The 20375-nt window shown below is 48.9% G+C and overlaps 1 protein-coding gene across 6 annotated transcripts in view; it reads left to right on the top strand.

Moving 5' to 3' along the window:
* Positions 1–20375, top strand: part of UNC13B (unc-13 homolog B) — a 343577-nt gene that overhangs the window by 289444 nt on the left and 33758 nt on the right. For all 6 annotated transcript variants that reach the window (XM_074995889.1, XM_074995890.1, XM_074995892.1 and 3 more), the window contains 5 exons: positions 1282–1378; positions 2071–2214; positions 2784–2861; positions 5312–5389; positions 13877–13965. In XM_074995889.1, coding sequence (XP_074851990.1) covers positions 1282–1378; positions 2071–2214; positions 2784–2861; positions 5312–5389; positions 13877–13965 — 486 coding nt within the window. The remainder of the gene's footprint in view (positions 1–1281; positions 1379–2070; positions 2215–2783; positions 2862–5311; positions 5390–13876; positions 13966–20375) is intronic.

Below are 20375 nucleotides of genomic sequence, written 5' to 3' on the forward strand. Positions count from 1 at the left end.
CTTTCCTGGTGCTGTTATCTCCTGCAGGGATAACAGTGCTGCCCATCAGGCATTGAGCTCTGCTTATTGAGTGCTCTCCCAGACTGCTAAGGAACTGGCATGCCAGAGCTGAACAGGCTAGGTGTGGCAGGGAGAGTGGTTTCCCCCTTGGGAGAGGCCACTCAGCTACCCTAGGGAGTGTGTGGGGATGTGCAGAGGTGCATGGGAGTGAAGAAAGCTACCTCGCCTCAGCGCATCCTCCTCCTACTCCCACCTGGAGACAAAATGGCAGAAGGCCCAGGAGAGCCACTTCCTTTTCTCTTCTTATACCAGTGCCCCTAACGCAGCTCACACAGCAAACTTCTCTTCCCACCCTGGTCTCCTGGGCTCATCCCTGGGAGCACGTGCAGTTAAATCCCACAGAGCCCTGCAGAGGTCTCATTAGTGCAGGGAACACACAGCTCTTGGGGCTGGGCAGGGAGGGACAATAACACAAACAGGAGGAGGGAGAGTAGCCTCAGAGGGGATCCGTGTTCATCTGTATCTTCACAAAACAAAGCAGCGGCCCTGCAGCACCTTAAAGACTAACAGTGTAATTTATTTGGTGATGAGCTTTCGTGGGACAGACCCACTTCTTCAGATCTGGAGGATCCTCATTCTAATCCTAAGTCTCCAGATCTGAAGAAGTGGGTCTGTCATATATTGTTAGTCTTCAAGGTGCTACAGGACTGCTGCTTTGTTTTAGGAGGAGGGAGGGTGCTGAAAACAAGTCCAGAGCAAGCTCCTGAGAGAGAGAGGAAAGCAGAGAGGATGAGCAGAGGTGGAACAGGGCTGGATGTGGTAGCACCTGTGCTGAAGCCAGTGATTGAGGGGCCCATCTGACAATGCTGTGCCTGTGGGCCAGGCCAGGCTGTGCCCTGCTCTTCCTGTGTGCGTGGAGGGGAAACATTCAGGTCAGGAAATGCTGCAGTTCTAGCTGGAAGTTCACTCTGCCCCTTTGCCACTCCGTGCTGGGGAGCCCTATTTAATAACACAGTCTTTCTGAGCCTCCCAGGGGAAACCAGCTGGGTTCCTATGCAGCTAATCAGCATTCAGCCTGGCTTGCTAGCCTGGCCATTGCTGTTGGGCAGGAAATGGACCCAGCAAAGCCAGGACTTGTGCAGATTTGAAGGCATGTGAATCACCGATAGGCTCCTTGCGTGCTGAGAGGTGGGGAAGCCTCAAGCTCAGTGGCGGTGACTCAGCCTCAGCCACGCGGCTGTGTCTCACCGTGACGTGCTCTCCCTCCTCTTCTTGCGGCAGGTGGTTTGAGCAGTTTGTGATGCAGTGGCTGGATGAGAACGAAGAGGTTTCCGTGGAATTCCTGCATGGAGCCCTGGAGCGAGACAAGAAGGATGGGGTACGTAGCTGGGTTACAGTGCCCAGGAAGCTAAAAGCACCATGGCAAACTCAGAAGCCTGAATGCAGGTTCAGCTCACTGAACAAATGAGAATCTCCTTTGTCCCCAGGTCTTCATGCACCATTTTAACCTAACAGGGATTGCTTGTGTACACTGCTGCTGCCTGTCTGTGTTGGCAAGAAGTGTGGCTTTCTCCCATGGCTGGGTGATGAATCTTTTGAAATACATGAAACTAGGCACATGTCTAATGGTGACTGTGAAAGTGACCTTAATCTGGTCAATTCTTTAATCTCACTGGGTGCTCACACGAGGCTCTCCTGCGCTGTATGTAGCCTGTTTGATTTTGGATGTGAGCCCTCATTCCTATTTCTCCATTTAAAAAAAACACTCCCATGCATTTTCTTGTCCTCGTTTCTCATTAAGGAAACAGCAAATGACACATTACACGAAAGGTCTCAGCAACAGAACTGCCATTCCCCAGTATTCAGCCATCTCCCTTCCTGCTTTAGACTGCAGTTGTCAAACACAGTTAGGTCCTTACAGCCCATTGGAGATCAGGTGCCAGATTTCTTTGAAAACCAGTGCACACGCAGCAAAGGATGGATACCTGGGAAATACCAGCTGGCTCTCTCGAATCATTTCAAGACATTCAGAAATTACTCTGTGTGTTGTGTGTGTGGCTTTTTGTTCAGTTCCAGCAAACATCTGAACATGCCCTGTTCTCCTGCTCGGTGGTGGACGTCTTCACGCAGCTTAATCAGAGCTTTGAGATCATTAAGAAGCTGGAGTGTCCAGATCCGGTGATCGTTGCTCATTACATGAGGAGGTTTGCTAAGGTAACAGCGCTAACTTTTAGCCTTCAATTGTATGGAGAACTTTAAAGTATGATTAAGGCTTCTTATCTGGGGTTTTAACTGATAAAATGCTGCCTGTATGAAAAAGGTAGAAAATAAAAATTTAAAAATGTCTCAATTTCTCCAGTGAACACAAGAAATGGTTACACGTATCACAGGGGCTGTCTACATGGAGCAGTAACATATGGCACAGCAGCGTGATTTCCACAGCACACAAATGTGTTGCACGTTAATTATTCCACATTGACCCTGCAGGTGTGCACTAAAGGGGCTCTAGTGTGCTTTAACAAAGGGCTGGGTGAAGCACTACGAGGTGAAAGAACGTTGAGGAACCAAGAGAGTAGAGCTTTATCGTCAGACATCTGCTTAAAACGCTAAAAGGGCTAAGTCAATAGCCCCTCAGAACGAACACCGGCACACTGAAGTGAAGTGTCTTGGCAAATCCCCTCTGCTCCAGGTTCTTGGTTTGATTTTATTTTTGGGTTCTTCTGCAAACTTCTGCCTTCCTGAGTAGGAGGAGAATGTAACGTGGGTCACCATTGTCTCTGCAGACAATTGGGAAGGTGCTCATGCAGTATGCCGACATTCTCTCCAAGAACTTCCAGTCCTACTGCTCCAAGGAGAAACTTGTGAGTAATCTCTGATTTTTCCCCCTGACCCACCCTCCACTCCTACTTTTGAGCCTTAGGCATCACTGAACCACTCTGCACTAGCTTTAAAATAGGTGGAGTCGTCCTTGGGCTGCCTCTGAGAAGCCATAAGCCTTATCATTGTTGCTCTCGTCATCAAGCCGCAGGTGTTTTATGAGGCTAACTTTGATTTGCCCACATATAAACTGGGTGCTCATTGGTGTGTGCCAGTCCCACCACTCCTGGGTCAGACGGTTTTGCTCTCCATGAAGTAGTTTTTCCTAATATCCACCCTCCCCTACTGCAGCCTGAGACCATTGCTTCTTGTTTTGCCATCTGTCGCTACTGAGAGCAGCCTCTCTCCATCCTTTTTAAAGCCCCCATTCAGGAAGTTGAGAGTTGCTATCAAATTGCTCCTCATGCTTCTGTTCTGCAAACTAAATAAGCTGAAGTCCCTCAGCCTCTCCTCACAGCTCATGTGCTCCAGCCCATCAGTCATTTTCCTTGCCCTCCACTGGACCCACTCCAATGCATCCACATCCTTTCCAGGCTGGGGAAGGGGGCCGAGAACTGGATGCAATACTCCAGATGTGGCTTGGCCAGTGCCAAATAGAGGAGAATAATAAATCTAGGTTCACAGCTAGGGAGAGAAAGGGGCTGAGGGAACTCTTAGTAGATCTTTGTGCCACTTCTGTATGCCTTTTGACTCTGTCAAACACCTCCCAGGTTAGCCTCCCTGAATTCTAACTAACAGCTTGGTCAGTCCCATTCTGAGATTATTAATGATGGTAGTAAACAAAACTGTCTGAAATCTGGGTGTCTGTCACATGTGGTCCAAACAACACAAGTCATTCCGCTTCAGTGGCTTACAACTCCAATCAGTCTCCCAGGGCAGGTCTACACTAGGCAGGTAACTCAGATGTAGACATGCAATTCTAGCTATGGCAATTGCATAGCTAGAATCCACTTATCTGCAATCGACGTACTTGGGCGTCCTCACAGAAACTCTCCTATCAGCCTCCCTTACTCCTGGCAATATCGAGGAGTACAGAGGTCTACTGCCGACCCAGGTAGCTGGATTTCATGTGTCTCTACCTGGTGTGCGAAACCAAACCCCAGAAGATTGACCCTGATTGGGTTGATCTTCCACATAGTCTAGACATACCCTCGGGCTCTCCCTTTCTTCACGACTCCTAGTATAGGTCAGGCAGGAGTTTCCCCATACGTGGATGGTTGGTAAGCAACCCTAGAAAACCCATCAGTGATGGACAGAAGTGGGGTTTGGCAAAATCTTCTCCCCTCTATAGAAGAGCTTCCATTCAACTGGAAGTCTGGCTCTCTCATGGGGGAGAAGAGGAAAAGGAGCACAGGATAATCATTGATGGAAGTATTGGATCCAGTGGGATCTGCTCCCTTTTAGCTGGGCGGATTTGCTCATGTATCAGGGACACTCAAACCAGGACATGCATCTTGACCCCTTAGGGTTAATGCCACTGCACCATGGCTTGGCAGCTTTCTAGGCCAGAAATCTGCTTCTCTGCTACAAAGCCTCTAGAGTGCTACTGGATGCTAATGTCAATTCAAATACCTCTAATCAAGCTGTAGTCCAGGAGTCAGCAACCCCTTGGCACAGGAGCCAATTTTCATCAGCATGTGAGGCAAGAGCTCAGCCCCACCCCTCCTCCCCCATGCAGCCGGGAGCTTGCTCAAAGCCATACTGCCCAGGGACTAACAAAAGCCCAGCTAATGCTACCAACCACCACCTAAACGGTAAAGCTCTGCAGCTTCATTTGTTTATGAATGAAGCTGCTGTAGGTAGGACTATTAGTGACTTTAAAAAGTATCACTGGCACTCAGACCCTACATAGAGGTCAAAAGGTCAAATTTTGGCACTACTCCTCGGAAAAATTGCTGACTCCTGCTGTAGTCAGAGGAGAGATTTTGAATGAGGCAGCCTGAGATGGACCCGTGCATCCCTTCAGCCCTCGCTGAGTCCCACCCTAGAGACATCTGGGGTCTGTTACATAGAGCCCCGTAACTGCAAGCTGGGAGGGCTGGAGCACATAGGCTTTCCCCTGTCATTAATGTGTGAATTTCTGGGTGTGGCCACCTGTCTGGAGCCACTCCCCTTATGACCTGTGTGCAGTTCATATCTGCCCAGGGCACAGCTGGGAACCTGTGGGCACTGTCAGAGGGGACTCTTGCAGGTTGCCAGTTGCTGTCTGCCAGTGCAGGCCCTTAACCATTGATTGGCTTGTCTGCCGGGAGTTGCCCCTCTCCAGGTTGCAAAGACTTTCCTCCTTAGCTTTGTGAGAACCGAAATCTGCCCCTGCCCTTCCTCTTCACTTAAGTTCTGGGGGAAATGCTAGCCCTGGCTTTGCCAATAAAAAACACACACAGTGCTGCTGTCAACCTAGTCAGTAACAAGGCGTCACCATTGTCTCCTTCAGCCTTGCATCCTGATGAACAACATTCAGCAGCTGAGAGTGCAGCTGGAGAAGATGTTTGAGGCCATGGGTGCCAAGGAGGTAAGAGCACTGAACTGCATCGTTAATAGTGATTTGGGTCCTGGCTTACCCAGAGCCCCCAGGAAGGAGTAGCAGTCCATTGCCTAGCTGCCAGGCCATGCTCTTCGGAGTGAAAGGATAACCCTGGCCTTGGAAATCTTTCATGTCTAAGCTAACCCAACAGCAGGCTTCTGAAACAAAGAGGAGGGGAGGGAGGATGAGGAAAACAGACTGTGATAAGAACATGAATGAAGGTGGGTTGGATGTGGGCGCGACAAGGCAGTTTCAAATCTGTTTTTGAATACAGTAGGAATGTCGACAAACTCTCCATGCAAGTCATTCTGTGCAGTGTGTAAATGAAGGTCACTAATTCAGCTGGGAGTAAATGACCTACACTGAATAGGTTCTGGGCACATGAATGCTGTGTAATGCCCCCATCTCATGCTTTGATCACTAGAGGGCGATTTGCCTGGGTAGCTTTCCCGCGCTGTTCCCATTAATGTGCCATCTTTTGACGCATACTGCTCTGACCACGGAAGAGCTCTGTTTCAGTCACTGTTTGTGAAGGAGGATGCTCAGCTGTCATGTATCTTTTTTCCTTCTTTTCATTGCTTCACAAGGCTCAGGATGCTGAAGAAAAGGACACTGCTGGTGTTAGGACAAACATCTTTTTCAGCCCCCTGGGCCATGTTCTTTAGCACACCAAGAGGCTAGTTTGCATTGGCATTTCACAGAAGTGCGGTTCAGCTTTTGGACCTCACGGTCTTTTCCAGGTCTTTCTGGTGCTCAGTGGCATGATGCTAAGATGCTACAACATGCCTGTTTAAAAGCCTGCACAATGTTTCACTGGTTAATGCTTGGATGGCAGCAAAGACGTTTTATTCACAGTGGAGCACAGTTCTCCTCAAACAAAGAGTCCAGCAGCCTGTACATCTGTGTGGCATGGGGCTTTAAAATTGGGTGCACAAAGCTTTGCTCCTACCCCAGTAATGGCCATGAAAGGCACATTTTTCCTAAGACTTGCTCCTGTGATTAAATATATGTACATTATATTATGAAGGCATCACTCACATGGACTGGTGGTCACCATTAAGAAACCAGCATTTGCCAATATCCACAGTATTTCCTTACGCTGACAATGGGAAATAACATAGTATCTCCAACGCCTGGTGGTAAACTTTTGTTTGTATTTAGTGATAATGTAAGTTATTCTACCTAGCCCAGGTAAGATCATCCCAGGGAAAGGATGCCTCTGTCAGCACAGAAATTTCACCAGTGCCTTTTGCAGTGAGTTGAGAAATCACAAGAGGGTTTCAGCTTTCACCACGGGGTTACTCCAGACTCTCTCCAGACCGGGAATGCAAATTCCAGCTGTGACACCACAAGCAATCAACCAGAGCAAAATACATTTATACAAAACTCCTGCATCTGCCAGGACCCTTCCGAGGTCCCTCAGCTGAAGCCTCTCCCTCTCAGCCCAGCCTGCCCCTTTGCAGCACATCCTGCCCTGAGAGCCTCCTCCAGTGGTGACATGAGAACAGATGAGAAATGGCTGAGGCTCTTCCACAGTCTCTTTGCACTCTGGGATTGGAAGAGGCAGTGGAGGTGTGCTGGGAGCACGGGCTCAGCCTCTGTGACTCTCAACTGGGTAGCTAGCAAACATGAGGAGAAAATGCAAATGACGTGTTGAGCAGCTGGTCTGTTTGCTCTGTGTAGCAGAACGTTTTCCTGGGAGTGAAACTCCTTGCAGAGTGCTGTTTGTTCACCTCATCCGCCTGCCACTGCTCACCAGAAATACTTCACTTCAGTTGGGCCAGGCCCTCAAATAGCTGGCCTCTTGGTATGCATTTCGTACCTTCCTGCATAGATTGAACCCTGCCAGACCCACTGCTAACCGAGCTTGCCTAGCTCTAGTCTGTTGAGTGTTTCCTCGTATAGTGATTAGCCCTGGCTAGTGAGTATTAGTTAGCGAGGTGATGACTCTGGAAATACCTGATCTTGTGCTGAGTCTTTGCGCTCCCTTTCCAGAGGGGCAGTTGCTTCTTCCTGTTTACAAGAGAGTGGGACAGCATCCATACCACGTGCAGTGCTTGGCACTAAAAGTAGATGTCCCACATCTTCCTCCGGCTCTGCCTCCTTCCCCTTCTCCCCTCCCCGCTTGCCCACTAAGAGCAGCTATCTCCCTACAAGGAATAAGAAAATGTCATGGTAAGGTCACAGCAATGCTTTGAGTAAATGGGAGGTTATATTACCTAATCTGCTAAAGCGAAATGAAAGCACTGAGGCAGTTTGCCTATAATTATACAACTCATTAGGAGTTACAGGCAGACAAATCATGGAAATTCGGAGCTGCAGGTGGTGAGAGAGAAAATGAATTTGAGATCGCGTGCCCTCTCAGTGGCTTCAGCTGCATTCAGTTCACCTAATCCCTCTCCACATGGAGCACATCCAACATGACGCACCTCTGAACAGGTTCCTTCTCTTCCCAGCGGTGGAATCCCACCCCTGCCTGCTTTCCTCTCCCTAATACATTGGCCAAGGATGTCAGGTGAGGCATTGGGCCGTCTTTAGCCCTCTGCCAGAGTTCAGTATCGAGTGTCTTGTGATCCATTCAGGTTAGAAACTGGAGTGTGAAAGATCTGGAAAATCCTACTTCTGGCAGCACTGCCCGTTTCTGCCCCGTTGGAAGGTCCTGAGTGATCCCTCATTCAAGTGACTTTACGATTGGTAGACAAGCGCTCGACACATTTCCTTTAATTTTTATGCCCATTTATTTTTTCTCCCTGTGAGCCCTGCACAGTGGATTTCCTGCTGCTGGGACAATTTGACTTAGAGGGATGCAAATATTATCAGTACAGCCTCTAAAAACTGCGCTCAGCTGTCTGGTGTCATGTGTCTGAAATTATATTAAGTGCCAAAAGCATAGCAGAGAACGGTGTTGTGGAGTGATTGTTGTAGGCACAGATGCTGTGGTGAGAACGTGTCCTGCCTGTTCACAGATAGGACTGGCCCGACTTTGGAGTGATGTGTATAATTCACTCATTCCTTCCCAAATGCATCTTGGTGTTTTTCTGAACACTCGGCTTAAGGAATTATTTGGGGGGTGGGGCGGTTTCTGGCCTGTATTCTGCAGGTGGTCAGATGAGATGATCAAAGTGGCCCCTTCCTACCTTGGAGTCCAAATATCTCTGAATGTGGCAGTCATACTTCAAGCGAGTAAAGCATTCAAGCTGGCTGTGCTATTTTCTCTTCACCCCTCGTGCTGTAGACCCCCAGCTTGGGAATGGTGCAAACAGCCTCACAGTGGGCAGTGTAAAACTTGCTATTCTCGTTCATCAGGGTTGACTTTGCAGCCCACTCACTGCCTCCTTCTGCCTTTCACCAGTGATGCAATCGTTAACTTTGACAGGATAACAAAGTGATGTACTGCGCTGCCCAGTGTCCCAGAGTCTCCATATGCTGCAGGAGCCCAGATAAAGGGTGTAGAAACTTTGTGGTTTATGACGTACACGCCTCCTGGGGAAAATATCAGAGAACAATAATAGTTAGTGGAATGGAACCTCAGAGTTACAAACACCAGATTTACAAAGTCACTAAGCAGCTGCGCACCTTGTTTAGAAGAGAGGCTGCACAGTCAGGCAGCAGAAGGCTCCACACCCCCCCAGTTACACACTGCTCTGTGTTAAATGTAAACTACTTAAAAAGAGTTGGGGGCAGAGGAAGCAACAATTTCTTCTGTGGTGATGTCTCAAATCAGTTTTCAGCTGTAAACTTTGGAAAGAACTATCATGCTTGGTTTAGTTATGACCGTTTCAGGATTATAAACAGCCTCCATTTCCAAGCTGTTCGTAAGTCTGCAGTACTACTGTACTGAAGCTTCAGACTAGGGTCCTGAGTAGCAGACTGGTCTTCCTCAAGTTGGCTGGCGTTCCTTCTGCTCTCAGCTAAGCACCAGTAAAACTCCCTCCTCTTAGTGCTCAGCCAGTCTTAACTCTCATCTTAAATGTGCACCCGACAATCCCCAGGACAGCTGAAAAACAGCCCTGTCTTTGACTAGTAACAGAGAGAGAGAGCCATCATAGAGGTAGCCATCTAGCTTCAAGAACAACAAGAAATCTTGTGACACCTTATCTGTTAGTCTATAAGAAACCTTATCTGTTAGTCTATAAGGTGCCACAAGACTACTACTTGTTCTAGAGAGAGAGCCCTGTTAGTCCGCTTCCCTTCCTTTGATGCTTGTCATTATCTCAGGCAGGACACTTAACATCCCCCATTCCTCTGCCACCTACTTCAGTCCCATGTACTTGATTTGCCAGTTTTTATTGCAATTTTTTTTTGGTCCTCTGTACTTATAACTGTTAATCTCTATTGGAAATGAGATTGATGTGATGAAGTGGGTCTGTCTCACCAAAACTCATCACAATAAATCATTTTGCTAGTCTTCAAAGTGCTAAATTTCTGCTGTTTTGTTTTGTTAGCCCTGGCTTTGTAAGGAGAGCTCTGGGAAAACGTTCCTTGGTCCAGGCTCTTGCTAGGAGCTTATCTTTACCCTGGGGAATTCTTCAGTCTTGTAAGATGTTTGTCAAACCCACATCAGAAACAGCAGAGTTAACGCCAAGTAAATCTGTTAGTCTAAGGAGCCGCAGAACCCCTCCTTGGTTTTGCAGATACAGACTAAGACAGCACCCATTCTGAAACTTATCTGCCCTGTATTAGAAGTGCATCTTGCTGGCTTTGTTCGGTCCTCTATCCTCTCTCCACCTCTCAGAAAAGGGAAAAGAGAGCTGATGCTCAGGGCCCTGAGACAAAGATAAAAATCAACATCTTGTGTCTTTTTCAAGGGGGTCTGGAGGTTCCATCTGTTTTAGCTTATCAAAAAGCAGAGTGCAAAAGGTGTCTTGATTACAGTGTACAAGTACCTGTGCAGGGAGAAAAGGCTGGTACAAAAGCGCTTTTCAGCCTGACGGCAGAAGGCATGAGAATTATCCCTAGGTGGAACTTAATAAGACAAAACATAATGAAAAATATTCCACAAATTGTTCCCAGCAAGGGTGGCTAGCCATGGGACCAAACTACCTGCGGAAGTGGGAGCATCTCTATTTCTTGATTCCAAATAAAGAATGGATGTAGCTTCTCTGAAAATAGGGGTAATACGTGGTGGCCCCGTTGGTATGGCTGGTGAGTCTGTGCACAGCTTTTAATCCTCAAGCCAGATGCTGTGAATGTGCCAAGTATAGTTCCTACAGGTATCCGAGCATTGGTTCAGAACTCAGCCCCATGTCGTCCAGGCTGGCTCATGTTTCGTAGAAAGGGAACAATTTTATTAGCTTCCTTTCTCCGCGTCACACTTCGTGCACCCAGAGGGGAGGGTGTAAGGCTCCATAAGGCAGTGGAGTTCCAGCCTCCAGCAGAAATGCCATGGTCAGGATACGCATTGCAGTGCGCCAGCTTTCGAAGAGTCCCTGCTGCTCTGCTCTGCTCCGGGCTTATTGTGCTGGCCAATTGGCATTTCTTTTTATCATGGATAGCTGTGCACTTAACATTCTTTGGCTGAGTGGCATAGTAGATACTACTTCATTCAGGAACCTTTATCAGTCCTTTGCCATATTGGCAGAGAAGAGTTTCCAGTTACATTGAGAGCCAAGGGAAATGTATGAAGGATAGTAACTTCTATAGAATTCAGATACAAAAATAGTAAGCTCTGGTCTCTCCTGCTTCTAATGGACAGAAATCAGGTTTATTTACTCCCTTGTACTTTGTACCAAGCCAGGGAATGCCAATACCAGTCATTAGGGGGCAAGTTAACACATTGTCTAGATACAGAGAAGTAACTGTATTAGTTTGTATCATCACAAAACAAACAAGGTGATGGGCTTTCATGGGGCAGACCCACTTCTTCAGATCTGGAAATAGTGCTGACTTTTCCTTCTTGCTTTTGGAGCTGATCCAAAAAATCAACAACCCCAAGACAGAGGACTTTTCTGCCACTGGGCTGACAAATTCAGTGCCTGAGCTGACCTAAAAATATCCTGTAGATTCAGTACGCGCACAGCCTGCGGCTGTGAAAAAGAGAACAGAATGCAAGGAGCAGGGGGTGATCAGGACCAGGTTCTGCTGACTTGTGTTAGCAGAGAGCTGGTCCTTAGAGCCCTGCAAATCCCCAGAGATCTGCTTTCTATCCACGAGTAGCCGTAGTCACAGAAGTGAATGCGAATATATATGGATCATTTTTTGCAGCTGTAGGTACCAATTTTGTACGTCCTGGCCCTCTAGTCCAACTGACAGTGTGTGTGCATGTGTGTGAAATGTCCTGGTGAGTTGGGCGTGGACCCTGAGTCCCACTGCCCCAGACAGGGGGCTGAGTTCGGAGGAGTAGTGGTGCCGTGAATTACACATTCCACACTGGAGACCATGTAAGCAGAGGGTGTTTGACATGCCTGGGAAATGGGGGGAGGGAGGGAAGGATTAGAAAGAAAAGCAACCACGAGGCAGCTGGTTACCTAGTTTTATCACCTGTGAGTTGGGCAGGCCCACGTCTCTCGTTAGCATGATTAGATGAGGAGGCTCCTGTGAGGAGAAATGGGTACGTGAGGAATAAGACTGCAGACTCCCATTATGAAAGTCGTGGCAGGCAGCACTTTGTAAATAAGCCAGCAGCTGCTAGTTCTTTCTCTGGTTTTGAAAGGAGAGCTAGAAGATGACTGCTGAGCATGCTTCCTAGTGTCCAGTAAGTCTGGACTTTCCCAGCTAGCTTACTGAAGGGGAGTCGGGGTCCTGAGCAGCCCACCCCCAAGTGTCCCAGCACTGCAGGCCCACCCCTTCCCAGCTCCATCCCCACCCTGCTCCCTCGTCCCATCTCCCACCAACTGGGTCAGGGATTACCTGGGGCAGGGCACAGCAGCAGCTGCAAGGTATTGCTTTCTCGCTCCCCCCAACCCCACACTAGCCTTGCCGCATGAGTGGCAGCCTCCCCAGCTTTGCTCTGCTGTGTTGCACTGGGTAGCAGGGAGTGGAGGCTGCTTCCCGCTGCCATGGAGAAGTGGGGCTCAGCAGGCAGGAAGGTGTGACGCAGCCGAGCAAAGCAGAACAGGCTGCCACTGGCGCGGCCTGCAAGGTGTGTGCAGGGGCAGGGGACCGGAAGGAGGTGACCCCCTGCTGCTGCTGCCATGCACTGCTCCAGGTAACCCTCCCTGCCTCATCCATAGGACATCTGGGGCAGCACTGCAGGCCTGGGGCAGCACCCCCTGCACCTCATCCTGTGGATGGGGCAGCTCTGCTAAAGGGAAATGAGTGACTCCCATTCCAAATCTGTGTCCATGGAGGCTGTACTTTCTGTGCTAGGTGCTAAAGGACATAAGCAGGGCTTTCCTGTCCAGCTCAGCCCTGAGACATGCCCTAGAAACCTGCGCCCCCAATGTCTAGCCCCTGCCCGGCCATTGCAGCCAGCGTCAGCCTGACTTTGAGGCCAGGTTGGAGTTCTAAAGCCCAAGGTCACAAGAGCAGAGGCATTTCATTTGGGGTTAAGAGCAGAAGCTCTGACATGACCAGAAGCGATCCATCTGACATTCAGAAAGCATTTTCCAGCCCCCCGGGTCCCAAAGCACAGCCCAGACTCTGCATTCACAACCAACACTGCCCTGCTGCAAGGCGCCTACCTCAGAGTGGAGGATAAGAACCACCAGCCTCTGGCCTACCACACAAATGCAGCAGAGGGAAATGATTAGCTATGGACCATAGAAGAAGCCAGATCTCTCAGGGTAGGTGTCAAGCGAGCAGTACCTGTTATGTAGTGCAAACAGGATCTCCATCTTTATTGTCTCTCAGTCAAAAAGCTCACGCATGCTCTCAGCCTAACTCGGGAGCATTCAGAGCTGATCACTGGGGGCCAGAGCTTTGAGCTTAGGATCCAAAGCTGGGTCCCTGTTTTCAAAAGTGTTCAGCCCAGAACTGCTTGCTAGTAACGCTCATGGGCAGATTTTCCAGAGAGTGAGGAACTGATATCAGAGTCCTTGAGAGCATGGCCGTGTTCTCTGGCTTCCACTTCCAAATGCAGTGACTCAGGACATTACAAAACTCAGTTTCACCCACAGAGGAGCAAAGCCCAGTAAAAAGCCACACTAAAGCTGGTTGTAGGTTAATACTATAGTAACAAGTTGACTTGGAACCTGAAGGTGTATGTTGCAGTAACGTGGTGCAGTCTGGGGTCTGCCCCAGAAAGGGCTGAATATTCCCATTTCTCACCTCCACGAGTATCAGGAAGAGGGACTGACTTTGAGAAGAGGAGATGGAAACTAGAAGCCAAAGTAAGTTTTGTACATAGCTCCCAAGGTCTGTGGGAAAGCAGCTGGCTGTGAAGTTCTGTGGTGGTACCTGGAGAGCCTTCCAGTAAAGAAATTTAGAGGCTATTTCCTATAATTTTCTGCCTCTTAGCTGGCAGTGGCTAATGGCACTTGGGGGAGCAGCAAGCCAGCCTCCACTTGTAGCTAAGCGCTGTCCTTTTGTCCACAGCTGGACCCAGAAGCGAGCGACAGTCTCAAGGAGCTGCAAGTGAAGCTGAACAATGTTCTGGATGAGCTCAGTGTTGTGTTTGGTAACAGGTGAGTCCGCCCAGCTTCTCTAACCACAGAAACATTCCTTCGTTCCAGTGCTGGGTGCCTCTCTCGTAAAAGTAAAACACATGGCAATTGCAAGGTGTCTTTTAGTTTCAGTAAAATCGTGCCCCTGAATTTGCTCAATTCTTTATGTGCTGAGATTGTGTGAAGAACTGAGGGACTTTCTGAAAGCTGTGTGTGTTCATTGCCCTGGCCGGGAACAGAACCTGAGCATCTCTGAGCTGTGAAATGTGTCGGTATTCCATATATTGCTCAGCCAGCTGCCAACAGCACTTGTGTGTCTGGGAGAGTTTTGCCCTGCTCTCCATTGCTCCAAAGGCAGTTTCCAGCTGAACATTGAGAGGAACAGTCCTACTGAAAAGCAAACATTTGGTGGTTAAAGCATGTGAGAGCTGAGTGCTTTCTGACTGTTAAACACCAATTATAAAAATCAGAAGGAAATTGACTGTGTTTGCAGTTCATGCCAGGACCCGGTAGTCTAGCGTTGCAAGCGTTGTCACTTTTTTACAGGTTGATCAGTCAATGCTGGCAGAAGGACCAGACCATTGCTAGGCCCATCTCAAAGCTTCATTTACAAGTTGTCAAAAGTTGCCTTGTGTCCAAGGAAGATGCCTCAGTCTTAACCTGGACTGGAAGGCTAAAGGCTCTGTCTTTGCTTTTGCCAGATGTTCTGGTTAGAGCTGTCCTTACCCATATGCAGTGGCATAGGGCACCCAAAGATTTCGGCACTGCTGGGTCTTAATGTTCACCCTCCCACCTCTTCCTCTCCCTGTTCTGTGGCTCTGCTTCCTCCAGAGAGGATCCAGTTAACTTAAAAGTGACAAAGCTGCCAGTGACAAAGCTGTCATATTACAGGAGGGAACAATAATTTTCAAAAATTAATAGACTGGATCAATTGAGGGACATTTTACTTAGGGCCACAGGACTGGAAGCAGGCTCCTGGCTCATCAGCTCTAGCCCTGTCACAGGCCATCCCATCCTACACATCCCATTCCAGTTGGGTTGATTTCCCCTGTGCTCCTGCTGAGAGGCTGCTTTAGAACCTGACTCCTTGGTTAGCTAGAAACTTTCATACCCAAGGCCAGTTTATACCCAAGCCCTGCCTCCTTACAGAGACTAGAGCCAGGGAAGTCCCTAGGATTTTTGGGGCTCTCTGCAGTACAATTAAACGGGTGTCCCTGTGCCTGACGGCTGCCAGAGGGATAATGATTTTTTAGAGATGTGTTTTTTATAATCTTCAGCAACATACTAATGAAATATTTACTAGAAATGTTAAACTAAGGTCCTGCCGACTAACCCAGTCATTTCAGAAATGAACAGGGCTTGGCAAATGCCTGTTAAATGGCTTCATTTCCATGGGAATGGCTCTTTCTCCTCCCACAGGGCTTGTCTTACCACCTGACCAGGTGGGTTACTGTGGCCTGTTGCCATTCATTGTCGCCTAGAAACAAAGTCCCACATTCCTGAGATGTATATTGGCCATCTGAGCATCTGTCCCTTTGTCTTACTCCAACCTCCTGGCTGGACAGGCCACCACACCTCCCTTTGTGTACTTTTGGCTGTGAACAGTTCTAATACAACTACAGAACCAATATCTATAACTTTACCTTCAGACATGGCACAGAAATACAAGTAACAAACAAACTTAGGGCATCACAGCTTTCAGTAGACACCTTACTTCGGCCGCCTAGCACAAGAATTGGTGCCACTATGTACAATGGTGACAGAAATGGCTTCCATATTCACTTTAAATATCTGGTCACGTGACACCCTCAATGAGGGCTGCCCTTGTCCTCTGTGCCCTGTGAAAAGGTTAATGCACATCACGAAGGGGGGCTCCTCATGGGTGGTGGGAATAGAACCTCAGCCTGGCTGCTCTGCTTCCCATCCGTACATGTGGAGTGTTTATGACTGTGGGTCATTTTGTGGAACTTGTTAACACACAACAGCATTTTCAGCTTATGGGTTTGGTAACTAAGCCTGGTATTCCCATTACTAATCGTGGATGGCAGCAGCAGGAGATGGGGAGATATGAACACATGGAACTGAGTCAGTGACCTTCATAATTAGACAGAGGATGAGTGAGAAATCATAATTAGTGGCATGATGTTGTTATCTGGCACCTGTCTCTGCAGTGCCAATGTTTCAAGACAATGAGGGCGGAACCTTGGCATTGGAAAATGTAATTTAAAGAGATTATGCAGTGTCAGCACACGTATCAGGAGTGCTTCAGAGGCATCTGTCAGAAAGAGAGAGTTTAACCAGTCAATAGGGCTCAGCCGCTTCATTTATTCCAAAGTGGTTGTCTCAGACTGAAAGTGGAAGGGCAGCTCACTGTGCAAGACGGATGTACTCTACGTGGCTGTAACTGAGAGAGAGGGTATGTTTCCACACTAGCGTCGAAAGTGGCTAGCAGCTCCTGGGACACTTTACACCTCTTGCACATCAGATCTGAGCTTCTTCCATGTTTGAGGGGCAGCTGCAGTGGCTGAGAAAACGATTGCGTCTCCTCAGGCCCCTGTGTCCTGAGCCAGCCTCGGAGCACATCATAATAGAGCCTTCTGTAGTCAGAGCCATGCTGAGGGCATTGCTGATGGACCACATAAAGTCTTCATCACATGGAGGGATACTGAGGAAGTAATTCACTCCCAAGGCAGATTCAAAACCACCCACCTCTTCCCTCCTCACAGCATCCTCTGGAAGGGCTGCAGGCTTCCAACCTAGCAAACAGGGCACCACCCCGAGCCCCCATGGCAGTTGGGATGTTCCAGCACGTTGTCTTTGGGAGCCTCATCCAGATTCCAGGGGCAAGAGGTGGGCTTTCTCAGGAGCAGGCCTTTGACAGCGAAGCACCCTTCCAGCAGAGGACCAGACAAGCACTCCCTTTGCTAACCCACACCACCGCTTTGTTGTATGTTCCCCAAAAGGGGAGAGGGGCGCGAAGCTCCACAACAGGTGTCATGCAGAAGTAACATCCACGACTAGACCTGCAGCAGGATGGAGAATGGCCTGCCACTTGTCGGCTCTGATAGGCACCGCACACCTCGACGCGTGCAGGACAAGCTGTAGTCGAGGTGGATGGGTGGCACCGAGCCACTGACACCACTGAAATAGCCATTTGGTGGAAACAATTAAATTAAATCCATAAATCGGTGTCGGTGTGGTCCATCCCAGCAAGCTGACAGTCCCTTTCCTGAATCCTGGCCTGGTGCGCATCTATCCTTAGAACACATTTCATGGCATTCTGTGCATGCCAAGCCTAGTAATGTATTCCAGACACACCCAGGTCAGGTTTTCACATCTCACTACATCAACAGACTCTTGTGTTAACACTCCCCATCAGCTCTTCGTGCATAATAAGTACGCCAGGATTTACAGCTCAGAGGGAACGTAGCAAGGTTTGCACCTAGCCCAGGGCAGATGTTTGTTTTTTAAAGCCTTGGAGGAGAGAAGAGGCAGCGTATGAATTGAGCAGTGCTGGAATCCCATTTCTGGGTGCCTGTGAGAGTGACGAGCGGAGCTCACGGCAGTGCTTGGCTGCTCTGGTGTTATGCTTATAAGAAACACATGGGAGCTTTTTTCAGGGGAAAAGTGATTATGCTCCATTTATTGAAAATACAGCATGAAAAGTAGCATATACATTCGCACAAGGACACAGGTCCTGCTGGTGGTTTATAGTTACAAGTTTCCATAACTCAAGCTAATCATATTGGCCAAGTAAGGTTGACTGAGTGAGGATTTGGGGTTCTTCAGCAACAGTTCTCGACTGCTCTCCGGCTTGGCGTGTAAGACCAAACCCAGAGTCCCATGGCAAGAGCACCCGTCCTTACACAGTTGTGAGACCCTGCTGTGGTCTGTGGGCTTTGCAGCAACCTGCTGCAATCCTTGAGGGGCTTGTCTTGGGGCCTTCCCACCATTTAGTGGGAGTGTCTGTCTGTTTCCATGGCCCCTCTGCTCTGCTAATTCACTCAGCCTCCGGCACTATGGGTGTCCTCTGATCATCTCTTTATGGCTGACCTAGAATGAGGTTTCCTCAGTTCCCATCCCCTAGCACCCCTCCTCTACTTATGCTACATCAGTGACGTCTTCATCATATGAATCCATGGTAAGGAGACCCTTGAAAAATTCCACAGGGATTTCAACAATTTGCACCTCACCATCAATCTCAGCTTTGAGCATTCCACACAAGAGATCCTCTCCTGGACATTACAATACAAATCACGGATGGTCACATTAATACCACTCTCTACTGGAAATTCACAGACCGCTGCTATTCTTACCTACGTGCCTCCAGCTTCCATCCAAGTCACATCACACGATCCATTGTCTACAGCCAAGCCCTAAGATACAACTGTATCTGCTCTGATCCCAGCAGCAGACACAAAAACTACAAGATCTTTATCAAAGCATTCAGAAAACTTAATCCCTCTCAGATTGATGGGGCCAGATGAGTACCCAGAAGCCAGTTACTTCATGACAGGCCCAGGAAGGTTAATAACAGAACACCACTTGTCATCACCTGTAGCCCTCAGCTTAAACCCCTCCAGCGCATCACTGACAATCTGCAACCTATATGGGAACATGATCCCTCCCTCACCCTTGGGTGACAGGCCTGTCCTGTCCTGCAGACAGCCGCCCAACCTCCAGAAAATACTCACCAGCAGCCACTCACCATATCACAGAAACATTAACCCAGGAACCTGTCCCAGTGCCAGCTCTGTCCACGAATCTCTGTTAGAAGCACCCCCACTGGACCTAACCCCATCAGCCACACCCCATCGGGGCTCATACACCTACATGTCCACGAATGAGATATATGCCATTATGTGCCAGCAATGCCCCTCTGCCCTGTGCACTGGACAAACCGGCCAGTCTCTGCACCAAAGGATGAATGGATGTAAATCCGACATCAGGCACTGGAATACACACAAACCTACAGGGGAACTCTTTAACCTCCCTGGACATGCGATAAAGGATTTGAAAGTAGCCCTTCTCCTACAGAAGGATTTACGGCTAGATTACGTAGGGAGATACCCGAACTGGAACTCATGTGCAAGTTTGACGCATTTAACGTCGGGGTTAAGAGATCGCAATTACCTTATGCATTAATGGGGCAATTTCCACACCTTTGATATTGGCAGAAATGGGACCACCCCACTTCTTCCATTCCACTTCCCCACCTTTACTTCTTCCATTGGTCCTATTAGTGACATCCAGGTTTACCAAATCAACACTGTGGGTCTGCACCTGGCTCCCACGTTGGGGGCCTGACTTCCTGTAGTGTTGAGTCAGCAGGATGACATGCGTGGAGCTCTTTCCTTTCACTGCATTCACCCTGAGCTCCAGCTACCCACTCTGAAACCTGCGACCTCACCCAGCCCGTCTCTCTAAAACCCTGGCACCAAAGTGGCTACAACAGTATTGCACTCTTAAACGCCAAGGCGTTCGCTTTCCTTTCTTCACTGCTGCTGAAGCCTTTGCTGCAGTCTTCCCCCATTAGATTCTTCTTGATGGCCTGCAGTAGGCAGGTTGGTTACTAGCTACTGGGAGTGGTTGTGACAAGCTAATATCTGGGATGGATGTGGCTGGGTCTTTTCCCATCCATCTCGGGGAGTTCAGACAATTGAATTCCCCAGCAGATCACATGGCACTTCAGCAGAGATAGGCAATGCTCACTTGGCTAGCCAAGCCCTCATTGCAACCTCGACATTTGTGTGTACCGTGGGCACCGGGGTACTGAGATGTCTTTGCTGCTGAGCATCTGTTCTTTTAACAGCTGTCTATCACGAGTTCTGGTAGCAACCTGCATGTATGTGTCCATCAGCCGTCCATGGCAGCTGTGCCTCTGTCACGCTATTTATCGGTGTCAGGTCATAGACTGTATCAGACACACAACAGAGTGTGGGGAGCCTCCAGCCACATGAACCTCCTCAGCCTGGGGAAAGGCCAGGACGACCACCCACCCCTTTCACCCCAAGTGCCACCCTTACCCCCACCCTCTCCTTGCCTCTTCCCTGCCCTTGCCCCGCTCCTGCTCTGTCTCTTCCCCCAACCCCCTGCCCTGAGCAATGCAGCCCCTGACACCGGCAATGGGGATTGACCTCCCCCTCACTCCTGCGCCTAAAGGCAGCAGCTGCTGGCTGATCCCTAGCCCCTTCTGCCCATGGCATTTGGAGAGGCATGTGTCCCCCTGCCCCACACATCACTCCTGCACAGAACAGTATGCTTTGATTGGGGCACAGCTGTGATTTGGGATTCAGCAAATGAGCATATCTCAAATGCAATGAGACCATGTGTAGGGATGCTAGTGTCACCACTGGTATTTTACTCAATGGCTTACCTTGACAGCATGTCCTTTTTAACAACCTAGAAACAGAAGCATTTGGGGAAGTCTT

Source organism: Carettochelys insculpta, chromosome 5 (genome assembly GCF_033958435.1).
Source record: "Carettochelys insculpta isolate YL-2023 chromosome 5, ASM3395843v1, whole genome shotgun sequence".
NCBI lineage: Eukaryota > Metazoa > Chordata > Testudines > Carettochelyidae > Carettochelys > Carettochelys insculpta.